This window comes from Ursus arctos, unplaced genomic scaffold (genome assembly GCF_023065955.2).
Source record: "Ursus arctos isolate Adak ecotype North America unplaced genomic scaffold, UrsArc2.0 scaffold_19, whole genome shotgun sequence".
NCBI lineage: Eukaryota > Metazoa > Chordata > Mammalia > Carnivora > Ursidae > Ursus > Ursus arctos.
Window position 1 is genome coordinate 36200561 of NW_026622863.1, and position 12513 is coordinate 36213073.

A 12513-nucleotide genomic window follows, 5' to 3' on the forward strand; every position below is an offset into this window, starting at 1 on the left:
GGGTGCAGGGTGTTCCCTGTAAAATATTCCTTGGACGTCACTCCCCCACCTCTGCCCCCTCCTAGGATGCTCCCCAACCTCAGCTTTGTCCTGGAAGCTGGACTCCCCCTTCCCTTGGAACCCTAGGAGTAAAGCCAGCGCTGAGCCCTTCAAACCCCCACACCCAGAGGCCCCTGCTGCCGGCTCAGGAGGGGGGACAGCCTATGTTGGGCTTTGGACCATACATTCAGCAAACAAGAACTTAGCACCTTGACCTGCCAGGGGTCGCTGGGCTCTCTCTCAAGCCCAACGAGGGGAGGGAGGAGCTTCCTTAGGCCCAAGGGTCAGAAATCCTGAATCAAGGGGCAAAGGGAGAGGCCTCTCCCAGCTTCAGAAAGGTGCAAGGGAAGCCCGTCTAGAACGTGTGCAGGTGGCGGTACAGCGCTGGCGATGGGCACGAAGGAGAAGCTCCCCAGGAGCCGTCAGGCTCCAGGTCCTAGGCGAGCCCCGGCAAGCCAGCGGAAGCCACAGCAGCCCATCGCGAAGGCAAAGGCGCCAAAGCAGCACACTATGAGGCTGAGGGCTGTGACTGTGGTGGCCTTAGTGTTGGCAGTGGCAGCGGTAGTGGCAGCGGTGGCAGCGGTGAAGAGGACCATGGCAGCAGAGGCGGCGGCAGAGCGGATGAAGAAGGTGATGGCGGCAATGACAGTGGCGGTGGTGGTGGTCGCTGTGGCGGTGGCGGTGGCGGTGGCGCCACGGTGAGCTGCGAATGGAAGGCCCCCTGCGCCAGCGACCCCGCAGGAGGGGTGGGCAGGGAGACCCTGGGTCGGGCGGGCGGAAGAAGCGTGAGTCTGGGTCTCGCGCGCGCGCTATGGGCCGCGTCCCAGCAGGTGAAGGGCGCAGGCGCGGCAGGGGTGAGGCGGGGCACCCAAGGTGTGGTGCGAGGAGGCCTGCGGGCTGCAAAGCCACCCCAAGTTGCAAGGGTATTCATTTGCCACATGAAGACACTGAGGCACGGAGAGGCTGACGTCACGCCAGAAGTAAGCGGCAGTGGCCCAGCTGGGGTTAGAACCTGCAGCCGCGCTCAGGGCCCTTCACCCAGCGCCGCGCATAGTGACCCTGGGTGTGTGTATGACCTCCACAGGTACCCACATGTGTGCGCCCTCCTCAGTAACCTCGGGGTGTGCGTCACCCTCCTCTGGGTCCCAGGTGCGTGGGTGGGGCGGCAGGGGTTACATATGCAGGACAAAGTCCTGGAAGGTTGCCAGGTGAGTCAGCACACCCAGCCTCCCCTGCGGGGTAAGTTAGAGATGACCAGGAATGGGGGTTAAGCATCTCGGAGGGGAGCATTCATTTGCTGGGGACTGGTAGCTTCTTTACCTTTAGAAGACGAAACAGGGAGACTCTGAGAGGCTGCAGAGTGACCTGTTTATGGGCCCGTGGGTGGGGAAGGTGGCCCTGCCAGGGCCTATGGCAGAGAGAAGGCAGTACCGGCTTAGCTTTGCCTCTGTGGCTACAGGAAGGTGGTCCAGGGGGGCTCGCTCTTTTGATTTGTCAAGAGAAATCAGAAATCAGATGTATGTGAAATTTGATTTTCAAATACTAGCAACAGTTCAGTCTTAAAATGTCTGTGGGCTCATCTGACACTGCTGGTGGGGTCCACGTGAGCCCTTCGCACTGGGGCCTACAGAGCTGGGAAGACTAGGCTTACAAGAGCCAGGCCACACAGTGGGATTTTATAAATTCCAGCAGAGAAGCAGAAAGATGGCAGGCGAGCAAGATCACCCTGACTCCTTCAGAGGCTCTGCTTCCCTCCCTCCCTTTCTCTCTTCTTTTTTTCCCTTTCTTTTCTTCTCCTTTCTTTTCCCTTTCCCTTTCCTTCCTTCTTTCCTTCTTTTTTTCTTTTCTTCCTCCCTTCCTCTTTCTTTTTTTCCATTTCTTATTTCTTTTTTCTTCCTTTCTTTCTTTCTTCTTTCCTCCCTCCCTCTCTTTCTATTCTTTTTTCCATTCCCTTCCTTTTTCTTTTCTTTTCTTTCCTTTCCTTTTCTTTTCTTTTCTTTTCTTTTCTTTTCTTTTCTTTTCTTTTCTTTTCTTTCTTTTCTTCCCAGGTGCATGGAACTCTGTGTTCGCTCTGAAGCCTTCCTCTCCCTGCTCTCTCACAATCTGGTCCATCTCAAAAAGCCGGGCTGCACTCTCAGGGATGGGCTCATGTCCCTCTTCCCCAGAACCTTGCTGTCATCAGCAGACCAGCCTGGTGGTACAAGAAACCAAGGCTGCAAGTTGGCATTTGCCTTCTCTGTGGCTGGCAGATGGGCTTGCTGTGACCAGAGCCCGTGTTGTGGACAAATCTGATTGTGAAATAGGTGTGATATGGGGAGGGGAGGCCCCGTTCCCACCCTCTGAAGTCTGTCCCCATCAGAGTATTTCCTCCCTCCTCCCTCCTTACTGGCATCCTCGTTGCTTACAGACAAAGGCAAGCTTGCAGTGGGAGGAGAAGCAGGACTGGCTTCCTTGCTCACTCTGGCAAGCCCGGAGAAGTCAGGAGGCCGGGGTTTTTAGCAAGGACTCAGGAGATGGGGTGACAAACCTTCCTTCCACAAGAGTCTACTGATGCTCTAACGTCTAAAATGATTCTCACAAGGAAATTAAACAGGTTTGTCTTGGAGTGAGGCAGCCACAATGCCACCTCTTCCTGTGGTGTGGAGCTGTTGAACCCGGCCAGAGGCGGGCCACGTCGTCCCCTGCCCTCCCACACACTGCTACCCCTGCTGGCCCTCCAGTTCTGCAGAGCCCTGGGCTCCTGCCTTGTGCTGGGCTGCGTGGGCTGAGTGGAGGTTGGGAGTAGCCTTTGCACGATGATGCCTTATTAGCCCCTGTGGGTTTATAGGAAGTCATTCAGAGCAAGTGAGAAGCTAGGTTTTTAGATGCACAATAGAGTATGAAGTGGCTGTGTCCTGCCTCCTTGCCATGCATTTTCTTGTTACACAGAAAATGTTTCCAGGGTGCAGGTCCATAATCCTGCAGAAACCCTGTTTTAGGAGTGGTGTCTGGGCAGAGTGCCCTGGCCAGGAAGCCCACCTTGCAGACCATGCTTGGGGTCTTCATGTGCCTGGAAATGGGGAGCTCACTACAGCATCCAGAGGGGCCTTCCCAGGACTGAGCTTTGACTCCTCTTTTCCCAGCATAACTGACAGATAGAAAGCTGCATGTAAACCAGATATAAGCTATATGATGACTAGATGCTTTACAGAAGGACTGTTAGCCTTAGAAACGTTTTACCATGAAATTAATTCCTTTGGTTAGCAATATTCGAAATGAATTAGTATTTGAAAGAAAACTCATTTGCGTAGCTTCACAGCACCATGACTACTGGATAAATCAAGTCACACCCTCCATCCCCTCATTTCTTAGTGACTTCTGCCATGTGCAGTCCCTTTGCTGTTAGAATGCTATTTTTCTATTGTGACCTTTGTGGATAAATCCTGACCCTCACATGGGCTCTCTTCCAGGGTGGAGGGGCGGTGTGGACTCTGTCTGCAAGGGGATGCTGGTAGTGAGCAAAGGTGCAGGAAGCTCGGAAGTGTGTTGGCAGGTCCAGGACACATAGGGCCAGAGGAGGGGGCAGGCACCCCTGACTCCTCCAGTCCCTTGAGCACCCCTGCAGGGCCTGTCCCTCCATCGCCTCTACACCCCACTTGGTCAAAGAGACACATTGGGGGAGGCTTGTTTGCACTTTCTGAACTCGAGCACCAAGCAGCAGATGTCCGATGTCTGGGTCATGCTCTCGTAGAGTCTTGCTGTCCGAGGTGGGGTTAGAGACCAGCTGGAGCTTGTCCCCACACAGAATCTCAGCCCACGCACGCAGGCTGCATTTCCCAAGGTCATCAGTGATTCTGTGCCCTTGTGGAGAACCACGGATCTCAGAACACGGCAGGGGCCAGAGCACAGGACACGCCTTACCTCTGCTGGGACGGCAGAGAGGTCCTCAACCCTGACTGTGGTGATCCAGCAGACCCACAGACTCGTTCTGGGGCTCAGAAGTCTCTCCCAGGACTGGGAGGATGATTTTACATCAGAGGCTGCTTCTGGATTTTTCTTGGGTCAAAAAAAGATGTAACCAAGAGTTACTGAGCAACAGGGTCAGCCCCAAACGTTATCAAATTCCTTTAGGGACTGCTTGCATGAAAAGCGGAGTGATGGAAGGAAGTGCCCTTCGAGCCCTAGGTCCAGCCGAGGCCAGAAGGAGAAGCATCAGCTCGTGGCCACTTTGATTTTACTTCTGGGGCCTGTCAGGTGGCTCGTCCGTGTTGTGGGTCTCCATGCCCACTGACCCTGGGGCAGAGTCCACCCTGCTCTTGCCCTGCCTGCCAGTTTCCCACCAGTGCAGCAAAAAGTATTGTGACCTCAGGGAATTGTTCTAAGGTCATTCGTCCAAAGGTCCATATGTCTGTCTATCGGAACAGATGCAAAGCCCTGGAATTCTGTGGTTTAGTTTATTCTCTGGTTGTCCCATCTTACTGGTCCTCCTTAGGGTCAACCTGCCCCCGCCTTTACCATCCCCCATGCAGAACTGAATGGGCTTTAGGAGTGGCTGCTGATGGAAAAGCCAGTGGTTGTCTCAGCTACAGAATATTCATTTAGAGCCAACATGTCTGCGGGCCGCAGTGTTCCACACTCACACCAGGTACTTGCATCCATTCTGCCCAGACCTTTCCAGAATCCAGCTGGTAGGTGGGTTGTCTCATTTTACAGGTGAGGACTCTGACGCTCTGCTCAGGGTCAGGAGGGTAGGGGTGGGCGCAAGGCCAGTGATGTCATGGAATCAGTTCTTGCCCCCTTTCTGGCTTGGCATGAGCTCCGTTCCCTGTCCCATGACAGGGGAGTGGAGGCTGGGACGTCCTGCTCTCCGCCAGGCTCTGTGCCCTGGGGAGGCCTGAGGCAGCAGGAAGGGCGCAGACTCAAGAGAGGGCTCGCTTGCCTCACTAGTGATGACCCGCGGGAGCCTGGGGCCGGGCCTGCTCCGTAACCCGGCACAAATCAGAAGCGAAGCAGAGGGCAAGGAAGACCTTTCCTCCCTTCTGCGGACTGTGTTGCTTATGAACTAAATGCTTCCCGGCTTCGTCCGCGACAAGGACCCAACCACAGGGCTGGTGCCGTCTGTCCCGCATACGGCAGAGCTCCCGTTCTCTACATGAGGACTGTTCCTCGGAACTCCAGCCAGAGTAACATTTGGGTGCAGGTACTCTGACGCTCATTAAAACTCTCCCTTTGAAATGCTTCCTTTGAGGGTCAGCAAGAAGCCCCTCTCGGTGGATGACGTCATGAAGCTGCTCATTTCCATCGCTGAGGAGAAGAAAATGAAGGGGGGCTTCAAGGACGCAGGGAGCTTCATCGGTAGTCTTCTCACTGGCATAACTGGAGTGATTGCTGGTAAGCCTCAGAGGGAGAGTCAGCCTCGGGGGTGTTGTAACAAAGGCCTTTAAAACCACAGAGACCTCACAGAGGTCTCTGTCCTGTGGGAGATGTTGGTTGAGTTGAGGTTGCTTCTGTGACATGATTTGTGTCCCTAATTCCTCCTACTGAAAACACGGGCTTCTTTTTTTTTTTTAATTTATTTAAAGAGATAGAGACAGCCAGCAAGAGAGGGAACACAAGCAAGGGGAGTGGGAGAGGAAGAAGCAGGCTCATAGCAGAGGAGCCTGATGTGGGGCTCGATCCCATAACGCCGGGATCACGCCCTGAGCCGAAGGCAGACGCTCAACTACTGTGCCACCCAGGCGCCCCTGAAAACACAGGCTTCTGAGCATGAAGGTCTCCGAATTGCAGGGCTTTCCAGCAAATGGCATCCATGTCGTGCAGACCTGGAGGGCGCCTCTCCCCTCAGCGATGTATCCGGGCATCTGAAGATGAAAGGGTGTCCTGGGTCCCTTGGATGGTCTCCTTCCCCGTCACCATGACAGGTCACTGCAGAAGGGAACCCGGGAGGAAGCTGGGTTTGCTGAGCACCCCCTAGGAGCAGACGCTGTCTGGCCGTTTTACATGAGCTCATTCAGAGCGACTCCCCATTCTGAAAGCAAACAGTCTCAGGCAGAAAAAGCACAAATATCCTAGAGGGGTTGTCCCTCCCCCCCGCTTTTGCCCCCTGCTTCTCCTTGACAGCCAGTTTCCAGCAATGAATGGAAGTTTGGCCCACTTTTCCATCATTCTTGGTGCCAGGAAGGGTTGCTTCCTCTGGCTTTGGAGCAGGAAGGGTTCTCGTGTGGTCTGACCCGTGGGTCAGGGCTGCTGTGTGGGCCTCACTTGAGGAGGGGCTGGATTAGTTCTCCCGGGAGGTGCCTCAGATGGACCCTGCAACACAGGGAGCTTTGCCGCATGGTCGGCCACACTGGGCTCAGAGCATCACTGGACGCCGCTCTGTGCGGGCAGTCTGTGCCGGCGACGGGGGAGAGCTCCCAGTCCGGCCTGCAGTCCTCCCACGACACAGGCTGGAGAGGTGACGGCCTGTCTGCCCAGGTTGGCTTCTGTTTCCGGCTCCCGGCATGGCTTCCTGCTCTGCTCTGTGTTTCTGTGGCAGGACTGGCACACAGGGACATTCCATGACGCTGAGGTCACACTGGGGAGTAAGTCAGCATGTGGGGGGCCCCAGACCGTCCACCTGTCCGTGTCCCTTTCCAACATGTGAATGAGTGAGTCCTGACCTCAATTCTCACCATCCAATCAGCAGCCAGTGAGGGAGGAGACAAGGCCATTGCCTCCTTCCTCAGTGACAGTCTACATCTTTGTCCCCCCCCCCCATCTAAGGTGCTCAGGGGAGGGCCTGATGGAATCCTTTATCATATAGCTGATCCCAGATGCCATTTTGGGAGCATATATTTTATCTGGTTGTGTCAGCGCTGGTAGAGAACACGATGTCTGCCAGGAGAACCGGGGGACTCACTACTTGCAGCCCCTAGTCGTGGGTGGGAACATCATTTTACCCAGAAAGCCGAGGAATTTTCTCTTCTCCAAAGAGTGAGTAATTTGCTGGTCGATATTCCTGGCAGCTTTTTGCATTAAGTGCTGCTCTAAATCAAATCTTGATGTTCTCCTAACGGTTTAGTGCAGATGAGGGCAACTCTGGGCTCTAAGCGCTTCGCGGGTGTCATGGGGAAAAGTTCAGTAAAACTTGTAAATGACTGGTTTTCCCTCCCCGAATCCTCCCTGCTTTTGGAGCAGAGGGGAAGGGTGGCCAGGGGCGGTGTTCAGCCTCCAGGGCCCAATGCTGGCCTGGGCTCAGCCCTAGGGGAGCTGTGTGCTCAGATGCCTCCACACTCGGCTTCTGGAGAGGGTGCAGGCGGGGTCAGCCCACACCTGGGTTCTCTCTGCCCGGGCTCTTTTCTCTCAAATAAACCTTTTATTCTGGAATAGTTGTAGAATTACAGACAAGCTGGCGAGACCGTGCAGAGAACTCCCCATGTATCCCTCACCGCTTCCGTTCCCCTGACGTTACCATCTTGTTACCAGGTGCCCTTGTCAAAGTAAGAAACCAACACTGATGCATCACTACTAACTGGTCTCCAGGCTTTATTTGTACTTTGCCAGTTTTTGCATTACTGATGTGTTCCTGTCCCAGAATCCAGCTCAAGCTATCACAGTGCATTTAATCCTCATGCCTGCTTCGTCTCCCCGGGTCTGTGACAGTTTCTTGGACTTTTCTTTCATGGCCTTGAGGAGTACTGGGCAGGTGTTTGTAGAATGCCTCTCCGTTTGGGTCTGCCTGAGGGCTTTCTCTTGCTTAGCCCGGGGTTAGGGACCTTTGGAAAGCTTACCGAGGACACTGGTGGACAGCTGTCTCATAGCACCATTCCGGGGACGTGGGACATCCACAGGCCTTGCTGGCGATGTCCACCTTGATCACCTGGTTAAGGTGGTCTCTGCCAGCTTTCTGCGCTGTGAAGTTAGTGTCCCCCTTTCCATGCTCTGCTCTTTCGGAGAGAGTCACTAAGTCCAGCCGGGCTGCCTCCATTAATATCTGATCATCGGTATTTTAAAATCATGGGACTTTTAAAAGATATAGATCTGGCATTCTACGTGGCATCAGTGGGCTGGCAAAAGGGAGCCACCGCCCCTTTATTTTTTAAAATTTTTATTTAATTTCAATTAGCGAACTCATAGTACACCATTAGTTTCAGATGTAGTGTTCAACGATTCATCCGTTGCATAGAACACCCAATGCTCGTCACAACCCGTGCCCTCATAAATGCCCATCACCCAGTTACCCCCCCATCTACCTTTCCTTGAACATCAATTTGTTTCCCATAGTTAAGAGTCTCTCATGGTGTGCCCCCTCTCTGATTTTTTCTCATTCAATTTTCCCTCCCTTCCCTTATGGTCGTCTGCCCTGTTTCTTATATTTAACATATGCGTGAAACCATATGATAAATGTCTTTCTCCAATTGACTTATTTCACTTAGCATAATATTCTCCAATTCCATCCATGTTGATGTAAATGGTAAGTATTCATCCTTACTGATGGCTGAGTAATATTCCATTGTATATATACACCACCTCTCCTTTATCCATTCATCTGTTGATGGACAACTTCACTCTTTCCACAGTTTGGCTATTGCGGACATTGCTGCTAGGAACATTGGGGTGCAGGTGCCCCTTCTTTTCACTATGTCTGTATCCTTGGGGTAAATACCCATTGGTGCAATTGCTGGGTCATAGGGTAGCTCTGTTTTTAACTTCTTGATGAAACTCCACACTGTTTTTGCACACTGGCCGTACCAGCTTGCATTCCCACCAACAGTGTATGAAGGTTCCCCTTTCTGCACATCCTCTCCAGCATTTGTTGTTTCCTGTCTTGTTAATTTTAGCCATTCTGACTGGTGGTGGTATCTCATTGGGGTTTTGATTTGTATTTCCCTGATGCCACATGATGTGGAACATTTTTTCATGTGTCTGTTGGCCATTTATATGCCTTCTTTGGAGAAATATCTGTTCATGTCTTCTGCCTGTTTCTTGACTGGATCATATCTGCTCTTTGGGTGTTAAGTCTTATGAATTTTTTATGGATATTGGATATCAGCCCTTTACCTGATATGTCCTTTGCAAATACCTTCTCCCATTCTGTAGGTTGTCTTTTAGTTTTGTTGACTGTTTCCTTTGCTATGCAGAAGCTTTTTATCTTGATGAAATCCAAATACTTCATTTCTACTTTTGATTTCCTTGCCTTTGAAGACTTGTCTAGGAAAGAAGTTGCTGTGGTCGAGGTGAAAGAGTTTCCTGCCTGTGTTCTCCTCTAAGATTTTGATGGATTCCTGTCTCACATTGAGGTCTTTCATCCATTTTGACTTTACCATTGTGTATGGTGTAAGAAAATGGTCCAGTTTCATTTTCCTACATGTGGCTGTCCTATTTTCCCAGCAGCATTGATTGAAGAGACTGTTTTCCATTGGATATTCTTTCCTGCTTTGTCAAAGATTAGTTGACCATAGAATTGAGGGCCCATTCTGGGCTCTCTGTCCCATTCCATTGATCTATATGTCTGCTTTTGTGCCAGCATCATGCTGTCTTGATGATCACAACATTGTAATAGAGCTTGAAGTCAGGCATTCTGATGCCCCCAGAATTGGCTTTCTTCACAACATTCCTCTGGCTATTCAGGGTCTTTTCTGGTTCCATACAAATTTTAGGATCATTTGTTCCAGCTCTCTGAAAAATGTTGGTGGCATTTTGATAGGGATTGCATTGAATGCGTAGATTGCTCTGGGTAGCATAGACATCTAAACAACATTTATTCTTCTAATCCATGAGCATGGAATGTTTTTCCACCTCTTGGTGTCTTCCTTAATTTCTTTCATAAGTGTTCTATAGATTTTAGAGTACAGATCCTTTACCTCTTTGGTTTGGTTTATTCTTGTGTATCTTATGGTTTTGGTGCAATTGTAAATGGGATCAATTCCTTAATTTCTCTTTCTTCAGGCTTGTTGTTAATGTATAGAAATGGAAGTGATTTCAATGCATTGATTTTGTATCCTGCCATGTTGCTGAATTGTATGAGTTTTAGCAATTTTGGGGTGCAGTCTTTGGGTTTGTCACATAAAGTATCATGAGATCTTGAAAGAGTGAAAGTTTGAGTTCTTCTTTGCCAATCTGAATGTCTTTTATTTCTTTTTGTTGTCTGATTGCTGAGGCTAGGACTTCTAGTACTCTGTTGAACAATAGTGCCACCACCTGTTTAGACAACGACCCAGTTCTCCATCACCCACAGACTCACTCAGCCCTCTTCACTCCTCTCAAGTACCAGCTTGGCCCCTGAAGGCACCTAAGTTTGAGACCCCTGCCCCAGAGCACCTTCCTGTAGCCAACCTGGACCCACCTGGTCAGACAGAACTTTCCACTGACAAAAGGGCTTCAAGTCCCAAAATCATACACCTTAAATTTGATCATAAATTTACACTTAAAAATAATGGTTATTCCCTTTTGGGGTCACAGGAAGAGAAGTAGTTGAGGAAGTTGTATTTGGTAGTTACCATCATACAGCTCTGGAGGGCTGGTATGAGAAACCGTTGCTTCAGAGTGAAGGTCTCCTCCTCTGTCCCCAGGGTCCTTTAACCATGGGATTTCCCTGGAAATTTCCAAAGTTCAGGGGCAAAGAGCATATCATAGAGACAACTCAGCCTCACCACTGAGATGGTTGTCGTTGAAAACGCACTTGCGTCTCCGCTCTCTGCTTTAGGAGGAGAGCGTGTGTGGGAAGCAGGAAACCCGCAGGCCCTGGAGAAGATTTCCGTTAGCACAGCTGTGCGGCGGGAGAGGCTTCGCGCTGCATCTGTGAGTGCAGAGCTCAGAGAAGGCACGTTGGGGTTCAATATCTGAGCCAAATGAAGACCCCATAAACCCTTGCCCCCCCGCAAGGTGGGGTGGAGCGGGCACAAAGCCTAGCCGGTTCTGGCCCACGCGGGAATGTGCCCACTCATCATGGCGGTGGACGTGCTTTCAGCAAGAGCCTGAGGCCATGATTTATGAATATCGCCCAATTAATTGAACCTTCCTTGTTTTCTAGGGCGGGCTGTCGGGGGTCTATTAGATACATGGATGACAACTGGACAGTTTAAGCCGATTCCTCAGATCATAATGGAGCTGCCTCCTGATACGAAGCAAAAGCTGTATAATGAAGCCACCGCCATCCTCAGGGACCTGGAGTGGAAGGACACTGTGGAGCTGACCAAGCAGGTCATGGGCAATGAGTTTGTAAAGCAGCAGCTCCTGGTGACACTGGTAAAGTTCCTCAAAGGCTAAGGTTCAGTACATTGACTGCAAAGGTTCTCCAGAGAAGCGGGGGTCTCATTTAGAGGATTCTGCTGACCTACATGGTGGTGGGCCGTTTAGATGGTTCTCCCAACTCATGGAAGGTGATTGGGGAGTTGGGGGAAGCCTCACCCATTCATTGCTCATGTGTTGGACCCAACTGTTCCAGACCCAGGGGACATGGGGTCCTAGTTCAGAGGTCCTGCCTTTATTCCTGGGAAAAACCCCGACCCAACTCCTCACCAGTTTCGGGTCAGACGGAGCAGGCCTTGCTGAGTGAAGTCACCCTGGACCAGCTGGGTCCTGGGGTGACTGTGATGGGCAGTGGGCCCGAGAGGGCAGGCCAGACCTGGAGTCCTGTCTCCCCCAGGAGGTGAAAGCACTTTCTGGCTTTCCCCTCAGGCTCTCCTCTCGGCTTCTGTGGTTTTAGTATTTTTACTCTGTGTGTCCTTTGCAAACTATTTATTTATTCATTTTTGAATAGGTAACAACAGCCTGGAACAAAACTTAGAAGACTCAGGATGGTACAAATGGAAAAGCAAGGCTTCCTCCAGCATGAATTCTGCCCCAGGACCCTCGCCAGAGGCAGCCTTAACTTGGTTTTTAAATAGTCTTTGAAAAACATTTCCATTTGCCAGCATTTATTGATGAGAGCTTAGAACAATCTAGTAATGGATGATGAAACTACTACAAATGTTACCACCTAGGAAGTCACTATTTACACATTCGGTATGTATCCTGTAAACCTTCTAATGCTATGTATGCACATTTCCAGCATATTTACATTATTCTGTTTAGATTTCTTTGAATGCTTTTACCAATTAAAATTAAAAACATATTTCTGAGTTAATTTAAAATTCCTTGTAAACATGTGTCATGGCTGTATACTATTCCATCCTACTTAGCCCTTTCCCTGCTGTGGTTTTCATTGCTGCAGTGAACAGTTTTATGCTAACATTCTGTTCCTATTTTAGACTCTCATAGACTTTTGGATAGACTCCTCAAAGTGAAATGCTGGGTTAAGAAGTAGGCAGTATTTTTCAAGGTTCTTATATTCAGTCAGAATTCATTCTAGACAGTGATGTTGATAACTCACTCTCCCTGCCACGGGGTTTGGGGTACACATCTCACTGCACCCTCACCAAGAAATACGATGATAGTGTCTTAAGCCTTTGTGGATTTGATGGGTGACTACCGACATCTTGGTTTGGTTAGTTTTTCTTTGCCAATGGGGGTGAC

At 50.6% G+C, this 12513-nt stretch overlaps 1 protein-coding gene across 1 annotated transcript; it reads left to right on the forward strand.

The window, feature by feature from the left end:
* The first annotated feature begins 429 nt into the window (after positions 1-429).
* LOC125283298 (protein C19orf12 homolog) lies at positions 430-12110 on the forward strand. The gene is made up of 3 exons (XM_057314242.1): positions 430-737; positions 5267-5409; positions 11030-12110. The coding sequence occupies exons 1-3, from the start codon at positions 430-432 to the stop codon at positions 11263-11265; spliced, it is 687 nt and encodes a 228-aa protein (XP_057170225.1). The 3' UTR covers positions 11266-12110.
* Positions 12111-12513: the final 403 nt, after the last annotated feature.

Bases quoted from the DNA above. Each gene is read 5' to 3' on its own strand.
- LOC125283298 (XM_057314242.1), top strand. From the start codon at position 430: ATGGGCACGAAGGAGAAGCTCCCCAGGAGCCGTCAGGCTCCAGGTCCT. The intron at 738-5,266 runs GTGAGCTGCGAA...GCTTCCTTTGAG, and splicing joins GCGGTGGCGGTGGCGCCACG to GGTCAGCAAGAAGCCCCTCT. The intron at 5,410-11,029 runs GTAAGCCTCAGA...CTTGTTTTCTAG, and splicing joins CATAACTGGAGTGATTGCTG to GGCGGGCTGTCGGGGGTCTA.